The sequence below is a fragment of the Temnothorax longispinosus genome, chromosome 12 (assembly GCF_030848805.1).
Source record: "Temnothorax longispinosus isolate EJ_2023e chromosome 12, Tlon_JGU_v1, whole genome shotgun sequence".
Taxonomy (NCBI): domain Eukaryota; kingdom Metazoa; phylum Arthropoda; class Insecta; order Hymenoptera; family Formicidae; genus Temnothorax; species Temnothorax longispinosus.
Genome location: NC_092369.1, coordinates 8,427,413 through 8,453,379, shown reverse-complemented (window position 1 = coordinate 8,453,379; position 25,967 = coordinate 8,427,413). Strand labels below are relative to the sequence as shown.

At 35.5% G+C, this 25,967-nt stretch overlaps 3 protein-coding genes across 12 annotated transcripts in view; 1 reads left to right on the top strand and 2 right to left on the bottom strand.

Moving 5' to 3' along the window:
* Positions 1-347: 347 nt before the first annotated feature.
* Positions 348-5,815, bottom strand: Lsd-1 (lipid storage droplet-1). The gene is given in 9 exon segments (XM_071795306.1): positions 348-879; positions 1,090-1,188; positions 1,555-1,812; positions 2,708-2,877; positions 3,110-3,308; positions 3,603-3,788; positions 3,924-4,066; positions 5,637-5,754; positions 5,756-5,815. Coding segments are annotated over 9 exon segments (1,347 nt in total). The 5' UTR covers positions 5,801-5,815; the 3' UTR covers positions 348-750.
* Positions 5,816-8,587: 2,772 nt separating this feature from the next.
* LOC139823038 (uncharacterized) lies at positions 8,588-11,604 on the top strand. The gene is made up of 2 exons (XM_071795307.1): positions 8,588-10,226; positions 10,418-11,604. Exons 1-2 carry the CDS (start codon positions 9,376-9,378, stop codon positions 10,824-10,826), a joined length of 1,260 nt encoding a protein of 419 aa, XP_071651408.1. The 5' UTR covers positions 8,588-9,375; the 3' UTR covers positions 10,827-11,604.
* A 289-nt stretch (positions 11,605-11,893) lies between these two features.
* The window catches only part of Slo (calcium-activated potassium channel slo), a 102,345-nt gene continuing 88,271 nt past the window's right edge, over positions 11,894-25,967 (bottom strand). For 7 of the 10 annotated variants that reach the window (XM_071795296.1, XM_071795301.1, XM_071795302.1 and 4 more), the window contains 11 exons: positions 24,551-24,583; positions 24,228-24,360; positions 22,394-22,453; positions 20,565-20,961; positions 19,684-19,867; positions 19,500-19,565; positions 19,099-19,235; positions 18,829-18,941; positions 18,587-18,748; positions 17,942-18,035; positions 11,894-17,731 (listed from right to left, as the gene is read on the bottom strand). In XM_071795296.1, the coding sequence (XP_071651397.1) occupies positions 17,651-17,731; positions 17,942-18,035; positions 18,587-18,748; positions 18,829-18,941; positions 19,099-19,235; positions 19,500-19,565; positions 19,684-19,867; positions 20,565-20,961; positions 22,394-22,453; positions 24,228-24,360; positions 24,551-24,583 (1,460 nt within the window). In that variant the 3' untranslated portion in view covers positions 11,894-17,650. The remainder of the gene's footprint in view (positions 17,732-17,941; positions 18,036-18,586; positions 18,749-18,828; positions 18,942-19,098; positions 19,236-19,499; positions 19,566-19,683; positions 19,868-20,564; positions 20,962-22,393; positions 22,454-24,227; positions 24,361-24,550; positions 24,584-25,967) is intronic. The other 3 variants (XM_071795304.1, XM_071795305.1, XM_071795298.1) reach the window with 2 other exon arrangements.

Genomic DNA, 25,967 nt, shown 5'->3' with positions numbered 1-25,967 from the left:
TCTGGGTGTCAAAGTCCAGGATTCAATATTTTAAACGCTGCGCAATAAGTATTCGACTTATCTGACTTATAATATGCACATTCAATAATATAATATATACTCTCTTTAATATATATTTGCGATATACTTTCTCCGAGTGTGATTGCACTAAATTGAGAAATAAAGAATATTTACAACGATAAATAAAAATGCAAAAAATATATATTAAATTTAAAAAAAAATTATTATTATAAAAATCTAAAAACTAGGACATTTAATTAAGTTTTTATCTATTAAATACATGTGTTATCGTCGTTGCTTTAAATTTTTTTTAAAAGGATAACGTAAGGGATAGAAATAAACTCAAATTTTTGCGTGATGTCACAATTAAGACGGCCCTTTATTTTTTTACTTACATTTAATTATCGTAGGAACAATAGTTTTGACTATATAATAGACTATAATAGACTATATAATAGATTAATGACTAACTTGAGAAGCACAAAATGAGTATGGCACGGGTACACTGTGCCACTGATAAAATATATTCGATTGTTACATTATTGTATTGTCGTATTGTTGTATTACGTGTCACGAATACAAATTCATAAAAAATAATGATGTAGTCGCGGTCGATGAAATGTTATGCTAATCAATGAGCGGCGACTCGGCGTGATTTCTATCCTCGTGTCTTTGACCTTGTAATTGAAAACCATACCAGAAGGGGAAAGAAACCCGCACGTAGCAGTTTTCAGGCGAGTAACTCGCTCGTTACTCGATACCATTTATTGGAGGATTAGAAGTCGCCGACATGTGGTTGTTGTGGTTCTGCTCGTGGTTTCGCATGCGTGGTGCCTTTTGAGAGCTGGGACGACCAGCCAAGAATGTAGCGAATTTTTCCTGCAATTTTTATCATTGTATATATTTGTCGTGAACAGATATCTGTTTAATTTAAAAATATTTTGCGCTAACTGATTCATTAATTTAAGATGGTAAATATAACTTGGATATATATAACAATAGAAGTAGTATTTTCATAAGCCTGTTTTATTTCTCTGCAAATAATACATTGATAATTTCAAATAATTATACTATAAGGAGCGTGCTTACCAATAGTAGATTCATAGTCGAACTCAACCTTTCAATACCAGAGCGTATGACAGACACTTGTTCTTTTGCTGCACTGCTCTTACCTATAAATGGCGTCATCTGCAAAATAATATAAAACGGTATAAAACTATTATTAAAATAAATGCAATGTAAAAACTTTGACTTACAATTAGACACGTTAAACTGTCTACTTCAATTAATGCTTGTTTTTTTTTAAATAAGCATTAATTAAAGTAATATAAAAATAATATTTTATTATTCCTATATCTCGTTCCTTAATTACACAAGGCGAAAACTTTAAGATGAGTAAACATCACTCTTCTTAAGTTTTCATCAACCTATGCGGTTGAGGAGAAAGTGCTTTTCTATAATTTCTACTGTGTGCATCGAAAATGTCGCTCTCTTAATATTGATTGAATTATATAAATACGTCAATTCAAGCCGAATCAGTGAAATTGATGTAACCTGCAATGAGGCGTCCGCGATGGCAAGTAATTGATGAGAAAGCCTGACAAGTAGATGACCTAAACGCCGCGGAGTTTTAGCCGCCAATGCCGCGGCGCCGTTCACCAGGTGCACTATACGCCGTGCAGATTCGCGCGTCAAAAGCACGAGAAGCTGTTCGAGTGTATCTGGGCGCGCCTGATTTTCGGGTTCATTCAGACTCAACGTGGCCCACAGCTCCTTTGTCTTTTCCATCGCCAATTTTGGGTCCGTGACTATCTGCGCATACATTACAAATCGATACTTACATATATGTTCTTTAATATACATATTTCATATGTCTCTCAATCAATTAAAAGAATACAGTAGTGTTTCGCGCCAAGTAGATATACGCGAAGCGAGATTACATAGACACTACGTGATCATACCGAGATCACGATAAGATTCAGTGATCATCGCGTAGTAAATATTTGTATCGGGATTTAACTCGAGTTTCTCTTCACCTGTATTTGTAAATATTTATCACGCTAAGATCACTGAACGTCCTCGTGATCCCGATCACGCATCTATCTGCGAACTTATTGAAGCTTTCTTGTCGAATACGCGGATTTAAGAAAAAAATTCTGAATTTTAAGATACGGGAAGATATGAATGATACAGTTAAAATATCCTGTCTGTTCTCACTTTGTTAAAGCATAAATGTTTATATTCCATGGTATAATCGTGGTTTATATTGAAATGAGTTTTCTAGAATTCCAAAAAGATTTCATATAAAGGTCGTAGAAAGATATGTCTACACGATATGTGCAACCGTTGCTTTCTAGGAAGAATATCTGACATAAATATTTATAATTATTATTTTTCCGGGGATAGAGTATGTGAAAGATAAGTTATTCAGCGTTTCATGGCATATTCCTTTGTCAGCGACTATTTCGCACAAACATCTTCCTAATCAGTTGTAGCAGATATGTAAACCCTTAAAATAACTGTTAAAAAATAAAAATGTATCTACATGATATGCGTGTGTATGTACAATATAATGCATGAAAAGCTGAATAATTTTGCGCAATGTACATTTTGTGCGCCGCAATATACAAATTTTTGACATAATTTAACCGTGCATGAGCATGTTGACAACTGATAAATGATAAATCGTAGAAATATCGAACCTTACCAATTCCACGACATATAGAAGAACGTGAATGCACTCCGTTCCTTGTTCCTTGAGTGCGCGGGCCTCGACCAAAGTGCGTCGTGTCAATCTTTTTTGTAGTTTCCGCGAGAACCTTGCACCATGTTTAATCGTTCGTGACGTTTTGCTCATTTTTTCAGTAGGGTTGGCTTCTAAATCACAGATTGCCAAATATTTGATATTTATTAATGTTGTTAATGTCACACGCAACGTTGTATATATATATAAAACGTATTATATATATTTACATATATGTATTAATACTCTACTATCGTTGGGCATTGTTTAATTCTATGCAACGAGATCAAAAAACATAAAATAACGCAATATACGTATTATTACATACGTGGAATTTTATAGAATTTTGAAAATTTGATATATTACCGCATTTATTATCTACTTGGTCGGCTGGATCTGCTGGCAAGTAACGATCCACATACTTGTCTGCAATCGTTAATGCACCATCCAGTCTATCAGCGGCGACGTCGGCAGCTTGACTACCGATGTGCGTGACACTTCCGGCACGCATTAAAACCGGCTTCACGATCTTCTTATTTACATAGTCTCGCGTGTTCAAATATATCTAGAGCGTGAAACAGGAAATAAGTATTAATTTTCATATGATGATTTAATCAAGATTAATCTGTTTACGCGCGAGACAGCTAATTGTTTCAATTGATTTTCGCGTGATCCATTTTTCCGTCCAAGTTTTATTTATGGTAATAATAATAAATAAATGTTGCTACAAGCACATATATGTAACGATACATATGTAATGTTGATGTAACAATCCTCTTCCTTACGAATACATCTGTGAGGATAAGTATATCTTCACATAAATTTCGCATTGTCCTGCAGAAAATATTAGTAAACTTACAAGATGAGGGGGAAGATGCACTGCTGGCACTCTCTGCTCAACAATGTCGATACCTTTGCACAGCAGCTGATCGATTGTCGTAATTGGTCCATTGAATGCAAAAATTGCTGGTCTTGCCGTCGCCGTTGCGATTGCCAATGACTGCTCTGCCGTATCCAAACTCCAGTTCATTAAAGAATTCGAACGCTAAAGAAAGAAACGGTTTATTGAAAAGACCTTATATCTTTTCGTTGTATCTCATTTGAATCTTTGAAAGCAAAACTAGTTTTCCAATATGATGACATTTTATATCATCATGTATAACATTGTTTGTAACAATACCTTTATTTTTCTATACACATTACCAGCGATGTGTATACCGCTTTCCACGATGGGAAGACTCGAAATCCTAGCCACAGATTCAAAATGCGGCAAATCCGAGTGCCGCCTCCTCACATTTGCTCGCGCCATATGGGGAATAGTCGCTGCAATTGACAGTTATCATTAATGCTAAATTGGGCAAAAAAATTATCAATGCAACAACAATCTACACTTTAACCTGTATGTGTATTTTAATATTGTAAACAATTTCCACATTTTTACGATCGCTAAATATTCATAAAAATGTTTTTCTACAAAAACTAAATTTTTCTCATTTTGCCTACCTATCTTCGGATTATGCGTCTATATTCTCGAAAGAAAAATGCTTTAAATAATATTTATCAATTGTATATACTGGAAAATAGTTAGAAAACGTCGCTTACAATTCACGTTAAATCAACATATATATTCAGCTTTTTCTTATAGAAAAGTATATTCCCATTTTATGCAATGTGTTTTATATATCATGCTATATATGACTTGATACTAGAATGCAAGCAATTGCATCATATTAACCGGTTAATATATTTAATATATCGCTCTCTATGTATCATATGTTCGGTTCGAAATAATCCCTGCGTTCGTTTCGATTCGGTAAAATAATTTCTCTCCCTCTTTCTCCCTTTCAATTCGAAAAATTAAAATCTTATCTACGGACAAATTCCCCTCTCTCCAATTGCGGCCAATAAAGAATATTATAGATTATCGCTAATACACCAGTTCGTAGAAAAAAAAACACGTGTTATCTTTGGTAAATGTAAACGGCGCCATATGTCACTCAAAAGGAACGACTTGCTCAGCATCCGCTCGATGAACCGATAAGGGAGGTCATATCGGGAGGGGACGGTAAAGATTTTGCTTCGTGGTTAATGTCGAGGCTATATACATGCTCTCTTTTGCGAACATCAAGTAATCCTCTCTCAACCGGATGATATGCTAGATTGATCGCGATCGATTAAATTCGCCGATGGCGATAACACGAGACAGGGACATTCATTAAACTCATCGACGCTTCAGTCGAAACTATCGGTGAGACTTTCACCCGAAGGAGTTCACTACGATGCATGAGAATGACAATCGAGCTGAGGTGGAAGCTCCCTCCGGTGAAATCTCTCTGTGAGCGATTACGCTGATGGACGGCTACTTTCTCGTAGAGGTCAAACTTTCTTTATGTGCACAACACATGCATCGCAGGGTCCGTCGTCCGCGAGATTCTATCCGCAAATTCTTGCTCTCGTATCGATGTATTTATTACGTTTTACTCAAAATTACACCTGCAGATATTTCTATGATATTTTAATGATTCGGTGTTCTCTTCGCTTTTATCTTATTTCTTGAGATACTTTATGCCACTATTGCGTCTTTGATTAAATTCTAATCTGATCTGTCGCGTAATTACCAAATTACCGATTATATATGTTATGCACTAAAGTGATGTTTAGGCAAACTCAACGCGAAAAATTTCTGCTGATTTCGCACAGGGATCGCGCGTTACTCCTTTCTTCTTTTTACTTTGCTCTCGGTTCGACTGTACAATCAGCTATACACATGCCCGTGCAAATATAAATATGCATGCATGCACAAATACACACGTATATATGAGTCACGAATCGGATTAGATCCAAATCTGTGGAGACCGTAGATTAGTATCATAGTTACGTCGGGGACTCTTACCTGAGAGCAAAGGCGAGCTGCCTGCGGATTCTCTGCGAGATACCGTGTAACCGGGCCAATCGCGTTCGAATCCGGCGGCCGGATGAGACGACAGAAAACTCGGCGTTTCGACCGAAGAACCGCGCCGTTGACTGCACGATGGAGACTGCAAATGGGTATCTCATCGGTTTGACCTATGACACATCGATTATATACGGACGCGGCGGACGTAATGACGCACGAATAAAAATCTTTTCCTAACTTCTCTGCCATCTCTCCGTGCATAGAAATCGGAAAGAAACGTAGATATTGAGTGCGTTCCGTTTTGCACATTTCTTGTTGCTTAACATTCGGTGACAACAAAGATAAATGATGCATTATGCGCATCATGCGTAAAACGGAATGCACCCAACTTGCTGAGCCAACTTTGCGTACGACAATGGGTTGCTTTCACAGATAAGGCAGGTTATTGTCGAAGTTTTGATTCTATATGTTAAAATTTTTTGAAAGAAAATGTTCTTAACTGCTAGGCATTCATGCTTCGAACATCTCTCTTTTCTTCAAAAGTCCTTCATTGAAAATTATAAGTGTAATAATTACAAAACTACGAAAACATTTATTTCATTTTTATCAGTTGTGACACTTTTATTGGTCCTCCAAGTTCTTCCCCGAGCTATATTTAAATTATTATTGTATCCACCTTATCAAACAAACGTTGCGGCATACATTACATGACAACGATATTTAAGATATCAATTAACATACCTTTAATCCAATTTTTAAACAATTTTTCAATTTTTTATTGTTTAGAAAACAAATTTAGAAAATATATTTGTAAATATATAAGTGCAGTTTAATAAATAATCGCGTTTGTCTCGTTCTACAGGATTATCACGTCAAGCTTTATGCGTCGAATGAACATAATTGCAGATTATTACTCCGAGACGCTAGACATCACGTGAAAAGGTAAAGGAGCAAAAAGAAACAATATGAAAAACTCGAAATTATCTCTGGCAGACGCTCTTAATTACCATGCAAAGTCCACTTCGCAATTCTATCTCTACAAAGCTGGAATATCCCATGGTTGTGTTTCAATGTAGACTTATTTTTCGCCAATTTGTACTTATCTTGCCCTGTCTACTGGCCCTGATTTTACTTATCTTCTTGTTAGAAAAATTTGTTCTTGTCTAATCTAATTCTACTTCTCATTAAATAAATTATTCGTTTAAGTATAATATATGATTAAATGGAATGTTCCGAAAGAGAAAGTAATAAATCGATACACTTTCCTTGTCTGCATTTATTTGTTTATAAATATGAAGCGCAAGTTTTCTTGTAATAATCTTTTAAAATGTGCTTTTAAAGAGACTAGAATTTTCATAGACTTAGATATTTTAAATAATCAAGACACCGTAAAAGCTGAGTTAACAAAAATTTAAAAATTTATATAAATTAAAATTTTACTTTTAACACATTACATTTTTTGAAAATCTAAAATACAAGTTAAAATCTCGCAAAATAAGTAAATATCGTGTATATCGTTATAAGTTTAATTTACGTAAGTACGTTGATAATATATTATGCACGGATATCTTTTCCGATACTTTTAGCCATCATCTTTTCAATGAAAAGCTGTCAACGTACGCGTCGTAAAAATATGAAAGGGCTGAAGCTCTTCTCATTCATGATGGCGCCATATAACGTTAGATATAACGCAGTCAAGATGATATTAAGTACAGTATTTATTAGTTAACAAAATATAATGCGCAGAAAATATAATAAATATAATTTTTTAATATTTCTAAAAAGTGAAATTAATTGTATTATGTATAGATCTTAATTAATCAAGCAATTAATTAATTTTTTGCAAAGTTATGATTATATATATCTAATCAATTGTAAATATAAAATATATGTGTCCATTTTAATTAAATAATTAATTTGTTGTTTAAATAATTAATCTGTTACTAAATCTTTGTCTATATTTTCTCAAGTAACAATGATAAAATTTATAAATTTTCTTGTAACATCAATAACAATTTATTCCACATTGTAATAAATGAATATTATATATATGTATAGTATTATTGTAATTATATAGACATAGAATAAGCAAGAAACTAAATAGTTAGAAATATTATGCAATTTGTAAGAATTTAAAAGGTCAAATTGATAGATCAACTATTTCATTGCTTGTTGAGAATAAAGTGTCGCTAAATTCAACTAACACTAGTTCAATCAGAAAATTGTCGATATTCATCGTCAGAAAAGATGGCTTTTCAATGAGTGAAAATTGCACATAATTTTTATAGTAAATTAGTAACTGTATGAATAAAAATGATTGAGCTTTAGTAATTAATTTGTTTTAAATATATATATATATATTTATCTACACATTTATGAATTTTTACATGCAATCTCTTGAGAGAGAGAGAATAACAGAATTCTACTAGACAATTATTTAGCGTACGTTAATAACTTTTGAGTAGACTATCAAAGAAAAATACGGTAGGATAACATACAAAAAGATAATATCATGTAACATTTGAGTTGCTAAAAATAGCAATCTGCCCTATTTGATTGAGAACTCATCACAATTAATATCGCAGTACTTAATTTCAATATGATATACAAAAGATTGCTGAAGCATGTAAGAGAGGTTGTTGGTTTAACACGTGTAACACGTGAGTCTTTTCTTGCTCAATGGACTGAAAACACTTTTAATGGACTGAAAACACACAGCATCCAACACCTCTTCACCCATGAGCGTACGCAAGAGTATCTCTTACATAATTTTTTTACGCCAAAACCGCAACATAAATTCCACAAAATTGTTATTTGAAAAATGTTCATATAAATCACAGGTTTTATTACAATTTTTTAACATTTGTTTTTATTATTTATGTTATCTTTAACATGATGCTTGATTTTTATTCTAATTAATCTGGAAATAAAAAGATATCAAATCCTTTTCAATGTTTTTGTTATTTCAACATTTAATTATTCTTACTCTTATGCAATATAATACTTTTTATTCCAAATGTTAACCATTTTATTATTAATAATAATTAAAAAATGTAATATTTATATACAAATATGTACGTGACTTTAACAGTAAAAAATGGATAAGGAACAAGCTCTTTCTCTTCTTTCTTGGGCTGTACAGACGCCCTTGTGCACCAATGACACTTCACCATGTGTATACACACATGGTGATTATCGATCCACACTAAGAATATCAATAAGAAGTCATTCGTTCCATTTGCACCGTTATGCAGAACGTGTCACGTGCAACGTATCTAATATTAGCTTCAATCAGTGGCAATAAAGAAGAAAATAACGTCACGAATACACGTGCGATACTTCATCTTGCACATGTGACGATTCTCTTCGCGAATATATAAAGGTACCTTAATCCCAAACGATGGGACTCGTCTACTCGCGCGAACGCGTCGTCGTCAGCTCACGAAATCTGTTGCAGTTCGCCGAGAGTATCGTAAAACTGTAACGCATGACATTGGCCAATACACGCAGTAAGACATTAATTCACTTTAACATTTTTTACGACGACACTATTATGCATTTCTGGTTAGAAGCGCACATTCTTTCGCGATAAATAGCATCGCAATACCAATCGGTTTTGCGATCGGAATGAGGCAACGCTCGGAGTGCGAACCACGTATTTGAAGGCAGAATAAATCGATATTTCGAAAAAGGCGAAATTATTTCTGTTCTCCAAATATTCGCTCGTGTGCCGACAATGCGCGAGATCGAGACTCAGAAGGTTCTCCAGGACGAGCAGTGCTTCGAAATAATTCGCAAGAAGCTGCGACAGGACGCGATGGATAGCTTCTCGCTGGTCAACTTCGAGATCGTGCCGATAGACGAAGTGAATGGTTTCTTAGGCCAATACTTTACTCTAAGAGCCACCGTGGCCTGTCCGAAATCACCGCTGGAGACGAGGAACATCAACTTTTTCACAAAGGTGCCGCCGCCGATCAGCAGCCCGCTTTATGATTTAACTCAGGCGTACGGTACGTTTAAGAAGGAAGTGGCTCTCTACACCACGGTATTCCCGGAAATGCTGGGCGGTCTTGACAAGGGATGCATCCCGGAATGTTTTCTCGGGATCGAGAACGACGTGATCGTCCTCGAGGATATGGCTCATAGCGGCTATACGATGGCCGACAAGACCACGCCTTTCGACTTTGAGCATTGCGAGATTCTGATAAAGATGCTCGCCAAGTTTCACGCGAAATCCTTCATCTTTGAGCAGCAGTATAAGAAAACTTTGCACGACGAATTTTCTCATTGCATGCACGAGACTCTCTGGCCGCGCGCGGACGACAAAGCTAAGGCGATGGTCGACGCCGCCGTAAAAGGCATCGTCTCGATGATTGACTTACTACCTGAATTAAATGATGATCGGCGCAGTGATTTTAAAGAGAAAATCGTGAAATTATGTGCAGATCACACGGACAGACTATCACCGTCGGTGAAACACAAGAACGTGCTATGCCACGGTGATTTATGGGCAAACAATATATTGTTTAAGTACGATACCGATAAGAGACCTGTTGAATGCTGCCTCATTGATTTCCAACTGGCAAGGTAACTATGTGTACTTCTTGAAATATAAAAAAAAAGAAATAAGTTTTGTACTTGCGTAAAAAGTTTTAGATATAAATCTAATTTTTCGATTAGCCATAATTTTGTAAATTATCATTTTGGTAATCATAAGAGTATATAAGAGTAAAGCAAAGATGATTATAATTCTTATTAATTTTTTACATCGATGCAAGGTACAATCCACCAGCGCACGACATATTGTGTTTCCTCCAATTCACAACTACGCGGAAGCTACGAGAGGGACATAGCGAGACGCTTTTTAGACTCTACCACGATTCTATGGCGATAGTCATGAAAGAAGCTGGTCTCAATATATCAGAGATTTTCTCTTGGGACGAATTTGCTGAATCCATTCGAGATTTACATATAATGTGCCTAATTCACGGTATACTAAATACACCGATCATGCTGCTGGAACCTAGCACGGCCAGTAAATACTTTGCCGAAAAACCGGAGCTCCTTGAGAGTGTTCTGTACGTTGACAGAACGCCACTCATTTGCGAGCAATTCAAGGAAGCACCGAAATATCGTGCCCGTATGACAGACAGCTTATTAGAATTGTACGATTATGTAACTGATTAACTACCACACGACCATAATCGAGCTGTAAAAGGATAACAAAAAGTAGTCAAACTTCCTCACTAAAGTATTATCAGACGTAAAGCTCAAGAAAAATGTATTTTAGATTTAAGACAAATAAACAGAAGGTCTTGATATTAATAGATATTCTTCAACAATAATAAGATAGACATCTTGACATTAATATTTTTCAATAAAGTATAATAAATGTAATGTTATACATGTGCAACATAAATAAAGCGTAATCATCGTGCTTGACTTCCAAATATAAAACATTTTTTTTTAGATTTATAAAATTTTGAAAACATTTATAAATAGAGAATAATGATGATATTCTAGAATAACGAATTTTATTATTGCGTTAACATGATTCTGTATAGTGCGAGTACTTACTTTTTACGTGTAAGGTTTCAAGCAATTATTAATAGCAGTTATATCAGTAATTTGTTCCACATGTAGTGATAACTTTGCGACATTGCAAACTAACTCTGGATATTTGTTAAAATATTCTATTAACAAATTTTGAAATATTTTCAATAGTGACGTGCTATCTTTTCTTATTTTTAAGAAATTTTGATTATTTTAATGTCGTAATTATTGATCATGAGCGTGTAAACATTTACGTATACTTTCTTAAATGTAGATTGCATGTGATATTATTAATAACTGTGATATCTGATAAAGCATATTATTATATGGTTATCGTATAGAATAAAACTAAATCGATGTTCTTGTTGACAATAAAAATGAAAAACATATATAAAATTTATTTTATACTTACCTCTTAAATTTTATCATTGCTTTCAAATGTAAAGAGTTGATACATTAGCTTCTTAATAAAATTTATATTTTAACGCATTTAATAGATGCATTTAATAAATTAAAATAAGAGTCAAAAAGAATGTAGAATGTCCAATCAACAAATAAATCTGCTGAGTTAATGCAGTATCTAGCTGCATTAGAGTAAAGAAGTTATAAAATTTAACTTTTTCATACAAATTATTAAAGATTTTTGTAAATCAAATGCATCTATATAATCTTAATTTTTCAGGAAAAAGACTTTCCATAAATAATAATATAGAATATATATTTAGGTACTTTTACTTTGATCTATCAACCGTTAGAAATATTTAATACAACATGCTAATAAGCAACATGCAATTCGCCAATAATAAAATAATTATATATTGCAATTCCTGGTGGTAACTTAAAAATAATCCTCTTTTTAAAATTGCAACACTTCTTCACTGAACTATCAAATTCTATATATATATACATAGCTATATAATCTACGTGACAAATACAAATCGTGAGCTCACGGATAATCCTGCCGGCATATCAAACAGACAATCCGAAAAGAAACAATGCTATCGGATTGTAGTGGAGGCACTTTAACGACATTTTTACGGCACGAACGTACGATGAAACGATTGTTATGCCGACAGTTTCATCCTGCTCAACACAGGTTTGTAAAGTACTTGTCCTTTTATTACAAAGTGACGTGGATCCGCATATCGAAACGCGAGGCATAGGGGGACTCTCTGGGGGATTTACTCTTTTATGTATATAATTATTTATATCATCAATTATAATGAATATATAGTTATGTACAATATTGAATCTCATTCTTTAACAATAACATCAACAACATGATTAAACAACGTTCCTCATTGGTACACAAATTGTAAATGTACAGATAAAAAAGCATTAGATGAGGTCAATGAGGTGGCGTACGCTCAGCGCGCCATTAATTTCCTCTTCTTTTTTTTACATTTTTTTAAATCCCCATATATATATACTTATATCTTGAACCACTTTGAGTTCTTTGTTCGATTTTTCATGGGCTTATATATATATATATGTATATACTTCAAAGTATATACTTCGTTTAGACACACACGTTCCACATACACACAAATGCGTCAGATTTGCTCCGCGCGACGCAACGAGAACATGATGACGGTTGATGATATCGATTGAATCGGTGCGTGATTTAATCCATAAAGAGAGTGCATGAGTGATTCGCGACGCGCGATTGGCCAGCCATAAATCTCTCGCACAATTTGCAAATTTGCCGAATAATATAACTAATTTATTTTAAAATAATATCGCGAGGATTATCGTAATTACGAGGAAATCGCTTTTCCGGGTCAATTTATAATCTTCCGTATGTCAAAGAGATATAGTAAATTATGGAAACGTTGGCAGGAGTAAATCAACAAGTGTCTTTTAAATTTTGTCATCTTTTTTAACTCGGCTCGCCCCGCGCGACGCAAATCTCGACCAATCATCTAAAACTCTACACAAGGCTCCAACGAGTTTTCTTTTTTTTTGTCGCTTGATAAACGACTTCCACAAAATCTAACGCACGAATTTGTATTATTTTCGTATAGAATCGCATCAAGGCGAGACAGAGCTGCCGAAACTCTCTCGTAGCTCACTCCGGCGCTCAAAACGCGAAGGACTCGCTCATATTCTCATAGTTCACCGACAAATGTTCCTTCGTCGAAAACTTAAGAAAAAAAAAGAGAAAACATCGGACTTTCTTGAAAATAAAAACGATATGCATGAATCTGATACGTGTTTATCAATCGAGATTTTTGTCTTACAGCTTTCTCCTAGCCAATTTTTCTGTCATTTATTTTGGTGCATCGATCGTGGTCTATTTAACGAAAAGAAAAAACAATTTGCGAATTTGCAAGAATAAAAATTTCTAGCATTCGTTCTCGCAATTTCTTCGAGACAGTTGTCACATTTTCAAAAAATTTCTCAAAAATTTAACAATGGAAAACGCGAAATTTGTCTACACAAAGTGCACTTGAAAGCTTGAAAGATAACTTTTTGCAATAAATTTGTAAATAATTTCTCCTTAGTAAAACTTTGAAAAGAAATTATTATTCCGCTCTAAATAGCAAAATTTTAATTATGAAATAAATGTTTATATTTCCAATAATTTTTTATTTATCACAATAAAAAATATCTAAAGCAATTTAAAATTTAAACTCTTACAATTTAAATGTTCAAAATACTTGAACTTTGCGACACTAAACTTAAGACCATTTACGAAAATTGAAGAATATTTCTCTCCTAATTTCCATTTTTTAGATACATTGTGTACTTGGCATTCGATAATCATCAAAGCTTTCTTATGAAATTTATAAAAAAAATTCCTTTTACTTATTTTTAAAATTTTCTTGATGCAAATAAAAAACAAATTTATATATTAACGAGTTTTTCATTCTGTTCTTTCCTATCGCAATCTCTTTCTTACTCTTCCGCCTCCTGTTACTATGATTGAACGTTTTAATCTCATTGTCTCAAATCTCGATTTGAGATAGGCAGCTGGAAGAAAGAGGAAAGACGAAAATATAATGTCTATTTATGTGAGTACAATTCCTCTTAAGCTAAATCAGTTCAGAAACGTAATTCTGCAACCGTCGTTCGATGTCACAATATTTTAAAACGAATCTCAAATTCCATTATTTTAAACTTAAAATATTTTGAACATTGTGAGAGAAATTCTGTACTACGAATGTATGTATATGATATATTTCATATCATTTTTTTTTACAAAAATATTTGCTTTATATAGATAAAACATCTCATGAAAGAGAAAATCCGAAACATCTAATTGCAAGCCGAACTGAATTAACAAATGGAATTATAATCGTCATATAAGGATCTAACAATGAATTTACATCTTCCTCTGACATATACCTTATGAATATACAGAATTCTATATTCTTTGAATAAAATAAATTTTATCCCATATTGACACATCAAAACTTCGAAATTTTGTAACTGACTAATGTATTCCAGCGGTTCGTTCCGCGGTTATAAAAAGTATTATAGAATATCAACTTTGCAATTCAAAGAAACATCTCGTTCGACGAAAACACACACGCTTCAAAAAGAGTTTTGCACCATTCAAATTTCTAAATTTCTAAACTGTACATGTAACCATCCTCTGAATTGCACGATCGAAAAGATAATCCATCAGGTGAATTAATTAATAGCAAAAAATATCAATTCTTCTGTCTCATTGTCAGTACATGAATATGGCGTAACAGGTGGTGCAAAACTATATTTGGTTTGTGCTGACAACGAAGTATTTTCACAATACAGCTTCGCGTAATCCGGCGACAAAAGTCAAATATTCCAACGACAAGATACCTTTCTCGCGCGAACCGCGAGATTTTAAGACCCTGCGTGAGCAACAACCATCGGACTAGTTGCACCGACATCGTCCAGCGCTGAATACAATTAAGTTATTTAATTTTCCTTATCATTACACAAGCGTTTCGCGACTTTTACTATTCAAGTTGTTAAGCTATTCATCTCCGTTCGCGTTATCAATGCCTGCCTCTACAGAGGAACGATAAACTCGTCGACCGGAAATTAGCCCGTTCGGACTGTCAGTGCAGCTCAGCCCTGTGCGACCGGCGCTATGTGTCCTTTTGTACTTGACAGGGTGCGTGTCCACTCGCGCGCCTCGCCTTGCTTATCCTTTTTTCTTTTTTTTTCTCTTTTTTGACGCACTCGAGCTATACATAGAAAGTTATGTACAACGATATTAACATGAACTGCAGTGGCAGTGAACAGTGCACGTGGATATTGCAAACAGCAGCAGTAGCAGCAGCAGCAGCAACAGCAGCAGTAGCGGCAGCAGCGGCGGCGGCGGCGACGCCGATGATGACGACGACGACGACGACGAGGACGACGACGACGACGACACGACGACGATGATGACAATTATACAAGGTGTATGCGTAATACGAAACACGGCAGCGACTACCACAGCTAGTTTCTTAATCTGTCTGCTTCGCAATTCCCCTTTTCTCTCTCTCTCTCTTCCTCTCTCTCCCTTCTACTGCTTGCATCTTCAGTTTGCGGGCATCCGGTCTGCGATCCTGTGGTGATCAAAGCGCGGAAGATCGCTGTCTTGCGGCGGCCGACACGTAGCCTGTGTCGTTTATCGTCGTCTCGAATTTTTCGCTTCATTTTTCGTTTATCGCTTTTTCCGTCTCTATGTTGCCACTTTTCTTCCGAAGAACAGTCCCACGCATATGCTGTGCAATCTCCGATTTAATTCTCAACTTTGCATGTATGTGCATGTATATATACATATAGAAAGAGAGAGAGAAAGAGAAAAAGGTAGAGGGAGAGACAGAGATGTTTGATGTGTATAAGTAAGTACATGTATGTAGGTCGAATTGTGGATTCATGTGATTGCGCGTACGCGATGATGTACATGTCTGTTCTCGTACGTGTTCGATTACATGTGCGTGTTTCTTTTCAAGTATGAGCGATAGGATCCGCGTTGTACGCGCGCACACGTATGTACGTGTAGCAAGAGAAAGAAAGATAGAGAGAGAATGTATGAAAGTCAGCGAGAAGAATGTACGTGTGTGTGTCTGTGTATGAAAGGAGAGATATAGAGTATTTATGTATAGGTGTGTATCCGTGTAGTTCTTTTACATGTATATTTTTCTTCCTTCTTTATATATATATATGTACGTCCGTATATATACACACACGTGAGTTTCACAAAAATATATAAAAGAGAGAATGTCTATGTGTGTATACATATATATATATATATATATATATATATATATATATATATATATATGTGCATATATACCTATAATGTATATATACCGATATATAGACGATTTATACTTAAAGTTGTGTGGAAAAGGGTATTTTATCGTAGTTTTAACTATATGTATATATGTATACGTATATATACATACATATTTATATATATATATATATGGAGCCTGTAGAAAGTGCTTGATTGAGATTTTTTTCCTTTCGGTTTTAGTCGTAAAACAAGACACACGAGGTAAAGATTGCGCGTAGTAGTCCGGCACCGTCCACGAGAGTCCGACGCGAGATCGGGACGAGAGGAGACTCTTCGATGAGGGACATCGACGAAATCGTGTCTAGTTCGCTGCACTCCTCCCCCTCCTTCCGTCGTCTCGTCGCCCTCTCACAGCACGTTGAACGACGGTGTTCTCAGGGTTACGTATTATATACATTAACACGTGCCGGAAAAAAAAGAAACCGGAGACTTTTACTGTGACGGCGATTGTTTTTCCGTTTTCCACCGCGCAGGATACCGCAATTCCACAGCGCTCGTCGAGGCTAAGCCACGTGCTAAAACTTTAAGCTATATGTTCCTTTCTCCCGTCCACTATCCTCTTTCCCAGCCGCAAAAGATCGATAGGGGGCTTAATAACACAGTGTTACGCTTTGCGAAATGTCTGATTCAGTCCTTATAGAATCATCTTCGAACGAAGATGATTATCTCGAATAAAGAAAGAGAGATGTGTAGCTACCCTCGGACCGCATAGCATCATGCCGTTTTCCGTTGCCCCTTCCATTGTCCTCCTTTTCTCGCACATCCTTCTTCATCCTTCTCCTCGTTTCTTCGCTTCTTTGATAACTTGTTCATTAGGCTTCTTTTTCCCGAGTCCTCGTTCCGGCGATTGAGCATCACTCTCGAGATATTCAATGACTCGGTGAAAACGATTTCCATGCGGGGCGAACGAGGTAAAACTTCTTAGGAGTGATCGAATCGGCGAATAAGCGTTGTTATGCACTGTCGCTGTATGTATCGGTCGATCGAGGAAATGGATATGATTGCAATCCGCCTTGTGAACGATAACTCGCGATAACTCGTTGATAATGCGCGACATCAGACAGTGGTGTTCGTCGACGAAGACAGGACAGTTGTAGGGACGACGGACTGCACGATGGTTTCTAATGCATGATTAGATGTAAGAATATGGTCCATCGGTGAGGGCGCTACACAGCAACAATCAGGAGGAGTCGTCCTTCCCTCGGGCACCTCTGCTCGGCCTGTATTCAAGACCCGGGTCGAATTGCATCAACACGAAAACCTGGCAAATTAAAAATAACGAATCGGTAAAGTAATTCGAATTGCTTCTTATAGATTAATTTTGAAATTGTATACGATATTAAGTTACAGAGCTAGTAGTTACTATTATAAATTGTTGGATTTCTATATTTTCGCTGTTATTAAATATTATATTAATAAATTCATTATAAATCTTAAAAAATACGTAATGAGATTATCTAAAACGTGATACCTGATCTGTGGGTAATAATGTGAAGTCATCGGGTGGATTTGTGATCACGTATCGTTTGGAAGAGGCGTCGCACGACGAGCTAGTGTCTCGAAACCTAGAAGATTCGAGTTAATGTCAGCGAATAAGAAAAGAGATAGCAGTGAAACACAAGCTGAACTATAGACACCAAGTGTAACTAATAAACTAATCAAAATTGAGCTAAGTTAAGCTAAACTAAAATAACTAAGCTAAACTTAATTAAACGTATGTGGACCGTATGACGAACAACTAAATGCTAAATAAACAACAAGATGATAAAGACAGAGAAAGAGAAAGAGAGAGAAAGAGAGAGAAAGAGAAAAAGTAGTAAAATGATAGGTATTTTTTGGATGAGGGCAACTTACAACTCGTTGCTTTTCATTACTTTCTTTTTTCATGATGCTTTTCATGATGCAAAAACGCAAAATGTAAAAGGTGTGCGGCAGAAAATCATAAGTTATATAATAAGTACGTGAATAGTAAAAGGTAATAAACGGCGGTACAATAATGGCAGCAATCGGAGTGGTCGCTGTTTTCGAACGGCGGTAATATGTACAAATGTATAGAAATATATGTGCGTAGGGTAATCCAATAAATACCATCGAGATAGGGAAAAAAGTCCAATACCTGTACCTGTACAGACCAATGCACAGCATTCCGTACGACTTTAATGCTGCGACAAAGAGGTCACCGTACTTGCCTCCCTCGCCATATTGAGCCAATGGCCCGTCGTACAACGCGATCTGACCAACACGACACCGATCCCTATTAGACAGGCTATCTGCCGTACTGCGAATCAGACAAAATATCGCGTTTAAATATCGTTGAAAAATTCTCCACATTTGGATATTATCATTCCAAGATCTTACCTATACCCTCCCCTTAAGCCTGCCCCTTCAGCCAGGATCAATTCCAACTCAGGCGTAGCTCCACCGGTGATCAGTGACCGAATCAGAGTCAATGCATTTTGGTTGAAGTATGTCTGCAGAAATACGTAAAACTTTCGTTATGGCTAGTAACATCTCGAGGAACGAGAACGTCAAAAAACTATTAATGCGAATAAATAAGCCTTGTGAAGTATATTATTGACCGATACATACATGTATACACACGGTCCCCGAAGCATTTTTAATACTGACCGTTGACATAAGGGAATCCAATACGCTGACTGCAAAGGCAGTACCGCAGGCAAAAGGTTGAGTGAGGTAGAGTTCCGTGTCCGGGTCATCGTCGTCGTCCTGGTCAAGGAACTGCACGTTGCTATCATTCACAAGTTCTGGAATAGCGACAAAAGAACCATGAACAAAAATAAGTACAGCTATGTTTGGCATTCAACACGAAGATATTCGTGACTCTATTCAAGACTCTAATCAAGAAATACAAAATAACGACGATTTTTTAATAAAAAATAATTTTCTTTAATACTGTAATTAAAATGTCTAATTATGATAGCATTTAGCAGTCTTCGTTTTTATTAGAACGATACTGAACACGTAGAAATGTGATCCTGAAGGTGGTTTGATAGGATCTCTCCCGTTACCTGTGATCATTGGCACATTCGCTCCATAAACGGATCCCCGTCGCTGCAAGACGATCGGGCTGCCAACTGCGGTCAAATTATCTTATTCATTATCTGCTTTAATTTGCACTTTCAATTTAACAGCGCGGTTTTAACGGAGAAACTAGAGCTCCGCTTCCCACGAAGGACAACCATAATATCGTACCTTGGCTAAGCACGCCGATTGTATCGTCAAAAGTCATGGCCTTGATATTGAGGGATGCGAGGATGGCCTCCTTGTCGGCGAGGGTGGGGTCATCATTGCTAGGCACTTTAGCCGACAGGATGCAACACATGTCGCACAGATTCACGTTAACGGCACGCAAATCGGCTCTACTCAATGGTGAACCCTGCGAAACGTTATTCAAGCGAAATAAAAGCTGCAGAAAAAGAATTCCCATTGCGAAATTATTGCTCATTATGTTGATTTCGCGTTAGCAATCAATTCATACCGTAAGCGATTTTCGTGACTTTCATAAATGCTTCCATGTTCGAATTTAATAACATTGAATACGCAAATCTTGTTTAATACGCATTTGAATGATAATATACGGTAATATTATGTATAATATAAAGTATACATAATGTCCCAGATTTATCATGCACCTTTCTAAATAAATTAAATACAAGAAATATAACTACATAATAAATACATTAGCTGTGCAATTTCGTCTTATCTCAAGCCATTAATAAAAAAAACTGTAAAATTATCTTATTTATATCAGAATAAATTAAGATCAGAATAACTTGTCAAATTGAATTTTTCAATATGTAATATTTAAGTAATTATTCTTATATGATCTTTTTAATTTGCGACTCAATTATTTAAATATATAATAAATTAAGAAATTGTTACAAATAATGATCTTCAATTACATTTCCTTAAAAAGATTTACTTCTAAGTTCATTAAGAAATCTAGAGCAGGAAAAAAACAAATATTTTATTTGTAAATCTGTAACGTCCTGTATTATACGACAATAAAAAAAGTCTACGTTATCACGCGGGATAACGCTGCGATTTAAACGAAACGAGAGCAGCCTCCTCACATTTAGAACCGATATCTTCGGTAGATTCTGCAGCATTTTCCATTCGCGGCGTATGTAGTCCACCGATCCAACTATCACTACGTGTTTAAGCTCGTGATAATGAAAATTGGAAGCTCGTAATGGCATGACAAGGTTCCTCAGTCCGATGAGGGGCGAGTCGGGATCGGCGAACAGGCAGACAACGACGTGCCCGTTAAGAACTGTCATCGCCGCCTGATTACGATCCAGTATGCAGTCTTCGAGATTACGGGAGGGGCTCCAATGAAACATCCCCGTCGAATCGTACTTCATCTCGGTCTTCTCGAAATCGAAATCTTTCGCTTGATCGTCAGCGATCCCGACCTGAAGACCGCCGTTGTTGTTAACGTTCGTGCCACCCGAGGCTCTGCTCGTTGGCCTGAAAAAAAAAACCGTATTACGATTATATGAACAAAGTTACAAATATGACACATCTTTGTAAATGGTAACAATAATAATCTTACATTTATCGGTAGAGAAAGGTAAATTGGTAGAAAATTGGTAAAAAAAAATATTAATGAAAAGAATCACACTCGAGATTTATCTTCAAGCTCTTGTAAAATTGATCAAGACCGTGAAGCCACACTTTCGCATGCATATCGTACGCATCGCATCATTTTCTGTCATCTAGCACTACTAGTGTTGTTACTTTATATCTCAGGACGAGTGTAAATTGGATAACAAGTAACTTGGAATGCAGCAAGTATATCAAAGAAGAAAGATATAGAAGAAATGTTCGGAGATTAAGCCCTCGTACTGCATGCTTGTAAATACATTGTTTGTATGATAAAGGTTTAAGTAGAATTGTTTGTTCCGATTATAAAATTTGCAATTTTTATTTAGAAATTTGTTAAAACATTACGAAGTCGACGTTTATTGCGTTCACGCGCGCATCTATTTAAATCTATTTTTAATCTATTGCGATTTCACACTTCTTCCGTAATTAATTCAACTTCATGATTAATTCGAATTATCTAGAGCAAGAAAAATGTCAACGTAATACTTTTCCTTGAACGCAATACGCGATTTTTCACGCATTCAGGTCGAGACGTAAACGGCCATCAAAACTCGCGTTTCCCACATGTGACACCCACGTATTTTTACGAGCGTCATTAATGCCAGTGTGGCGCATGTTTTCTGAGATTAAGTATCTTCGTAAAACTCTTATGGACTTCCATACTTTTCTTTTTGCAGTCGCGCTACGTGACATGTAATTGCAATGCAGTACGCAACTTCGAAGACGTAAAGATAATGTAGTATGCAAAATTTAACACGGAAAAAACTGCCCGCGCTTGTGGTATTTATGCCCGGCTGTCGTTACTAATTTATTTTCTCGTGAGACTAGAAATACAAAGATTGACTATGTTGTACATCTAGTAGGTAGATTAATAATTGGATAGTTTTATTAGATAAATTATCCAATTTTAATCCTTCTGACAAATAATAACGAAGTAACATTTAATTTGACAAAAATAGTAGAGCTGATAAAATGTGAAAAACATTAAAAATTGATTTTGTAAAAAAAAATTAAACACATCGAAACGTATAACTGTTACTACTGACATCAGAATTGATTACATCGTGGTGATTAAAACCTAAATATTAAATAGAGTATACGTAACGTTCTTAGCACGTCCTTTTTCGTAAAAACGAGATGCGTATTGGTTTAAGTAAACATTCTATTGTAGATTATATATCGAGAGCATCACTTGACATGCAGGGAGCATGTTCATTATTATTACACAACCGTGGGATAAAGCAGTCGCATAATCACGTCACAGTACAAGGTAGCGTTAACAACAGAAGCGTACATGAGCTTTTTGACTTCGTAGGCGAGATGGTAGCCAGCGTATGCGGACTCCTCTTGCGATCTGGAATCAGAAGGTTTGCGTAACGTTGGATCTGTTCTCAGATGGCTCTCTCTCTCTCTCTCTCTCTCTCTCTCTCTCTCTCTCTCACTCTCTCTCTCTCGCTCGCTCTCTCTCTCTCTTTCTGATATAGTCCAGTTGATGAAGGACATAATGATGACAGTGATGAGTGATTATTCGGCAATTAAATCAAGATGATTGTCCAATTAAAATTATTTAAAGTGTGAAAGGAAATATTGCGACTTAACACGTCACGCGATCTTGTATCACTTAAAACGATCTGGCTGTAAAGGTCCAAGTTACGTGGCAAAAGGCATCAAATCTTGGAATAATAACAAAGAGAAATTGCAGAAACTAATCTAGCGGACGTGTAACAGGTTCATCGGAAAATGTCAACGACCACCTGTAGCCTGTAGTTACTCGCACCATCCGGCAGCGTAGTAGTACAAGTGGCTGTCGTCCTCGCGCGATTTCTCTCGTGATATATGCGAGCCGTTTGTCGTTCAAGTTTGCGGCGCCCTTTGTCAACAATTGAACGAAACGCTAGAAAGCATCTATCTCTTTTGTTTCCGACTGATATACTCTGATTCTGCATCTCATATCATTTCATTACACGACGTTAGCACGTTAGAAACTATACATATCCGATCAGGCTTATATGTCCTTTCACAAGAAAAAAAAATTACACTTTTAGAAACGTAAGAAATCAAATAAACGATCAGGAGTCAGCTAATCGATTTACATGTCAAATCGCAATCTTCGCTAATATATAAATATTGAAATTATTCTCTCGATCGTAGATTGGATGATTCTGGATCGCATCGAAGATCTCTACCGAGAATCGGCACGTTAAACCTTGGCGGGTTGTATGGCTTGTATGTTCGACAGTTTTAGGAACATGCTAGAAAAATGCTAATGCGGAGGTCGTTGATACATTAATGTGCAGATCATCCTAGTGCACTCGATCAAAGTGGGACGTTGTCTTATTAATGGATTAATATTATTTAGCTGAAAAATACACGCATTTACAAAAAAAAAGAACATTACAGAAAGCGCATATTTAAAACTGTACATTTTACTTTGCAATATGTATAATTAGGTTATTCAAAATACGTTGCCGATTCGTCAATTAGAGAATATTGCAACATATTATAAATACAGGAAAGTTCTCACGCAAGACAACTTGGTAAAATTCTGTCTTGCTTAGGTACCGTCCAATTCGAATTTCGTTACAATTTGAATAACCTTTGCACAATACGCGTGAAAAAGTCGGTGTAATTCTAATCGTGCAGCTATATAGAATACATGTAAGCTTGTAATTGAAGTAAAATCATAAAATGTAAATTAATAACGTATATACGACAGGGCAAAGAAAGATTAAAGCGTACTTTAGGAAGATATTTACGTTCAAGCGACTCTCAGAGAAGAAAGCAATTCTCACTGTTTAGAAAATACGTGTCGGTATCAAATGTCGAGTGCACTGTAAGTCTCACCATAAAGTGATAAAAAAAAAACTATTAAAAAGCCCGGGCATTGTTGTGGGAAGATCGCTTCTCGCCTTCTTATTGTTAATTCTCAGTAGCGAAATTCGCATATATTGCTTTGGTTGGGTGCAAAACAGAGGCGTATCATTGAGTACTCTGGTCAGCAATGATCATGGATGAAGGTATGCCTTCTTACATATAATGGCGATGTGCGATGTAAGTGATCACATGTTTTTGAATGCGTATATGTCAGGTGATGATGAAATTGTAATGCGCTACGGATAATTAGGTACCTCTGATTATACTGCTGATTCGGGCTGGACAGACTGTCGTTCGTCGCTCGATTCACGTTCGGCTTCACCTTGTTGACCTGCTTCGTCGAATTTATCAAGGTCATCCCAACGGAGTTCCGATGATTTCTCATGACTGCAATGTAAAAAGATTATTTATTAATGATTTTATTGCTGCAATAATATTAATGATACAAATTTCAAATAACTTGCAATTCAATTGCAATTAATTAACAATTAATTGTTGTAATTAATTAGCAATTAATTAATTAACAAATTAGTAAATTTAAATAATTAACATTATACATCTCGCAACTGAAACTTACCATTCGGATCGTCTCGTTCGCGGCTAATTTCACCTAAAATGGATAGAACAGTGTTAATTCCAAATCTGAGCATCCTATTTACCGTCGATGGGCAAAGCAACAATGATTAAGACAATTAGAGTGTCACACTGATCGTGACCTAATTTCCCCCATGACAGCGCATATTATTTTCGTGATGATGAGCCTACAGCCCCATGCTTACAGGCGCGCATACTTCACCCAACACATGTATTTTGCATATGTCAAAAAATTAATAATTAATAACGACGATCAAGTCAGAAGTCCCTTAATTGCGAAGTTTCCAAATTGTTATAAATACATTAACTTTCTTTTATAAAAGAATATCATGAATTTATGCAAATAACTATCTTAGGAAATCGACTCTTTCTGCTCTTATTAAAATTTAATCACAATTTTAAACATAATGTAAAGTACTCTTTATAAAATAATGATTCCAAAATTTTTTGTTATAAAATGTGGCTATAAATTTATTATAAATTTGCATGTATAAGAAAAAAAGATATAAATTCGTTTGTTATAAATTTTATTATAAAGTAAATGTTGAGTAATTGTTTCCAAAAATATATTACCTTCTTTAAAGTATAAAATTAAAGACAAAAAGAAAATTTTATTCAGAGATTTACATTATGTATGTAATAAAAGCAATATTTGCTTCAGAAATAATTGCAAGTTATTGCGGCGCTATGAGTGAGAATTAACGAGGGACAACATATGGCGCCTGTCGCGGTAGTTTCTTGAACAACCATTTTCTGCAATGATGAAACGAAATTATAAAGTGGATGATGTACACACATATTCGCCAACAAACACAGATGTTACCAAACTAAAACTTCCATATATTAGAAACCATTAATCTACCGTGCTGTGTATACAACTATAAATCCATCTTCACAAAGTTGAAAGCAACAAGATACTACCGATTTGAAAAGCGCGTTTCAACAAAGTCAACGACTCAATGGAATAGACATTCTAAATGTATGAGAGAAAAATTTCTATTTACGATACACAAAATTTAAGGGGAGAAATTAATTTAGCAAAAATTACTTGAGCTAAAGTAACGTTTCTCAGACTTGTGTTGTCAAAAAGTAATTCGGCTCGATAAAGTAGTATCTAATTTATATGATCATATGAATATTACGTTAGAATAGGTATTTATTAGAATGGAAGAGAGAAGAGGATTTCGGCATGAGTTTGCATTTTACAACACATTTGTACGTACATTTAGTTCATAAATTGACGTGAAAGTATGAGAAACATTTATGTGATCAAAAACAATTTACTACTTACGCAGACGAGCACCAATAGATATTCCGAACATTTTAATTACGCGATTTTAATTTTTCAATAACTTTGGCATTATTACTTTATATTCAAAAAGATTCTTTAATATCGCACC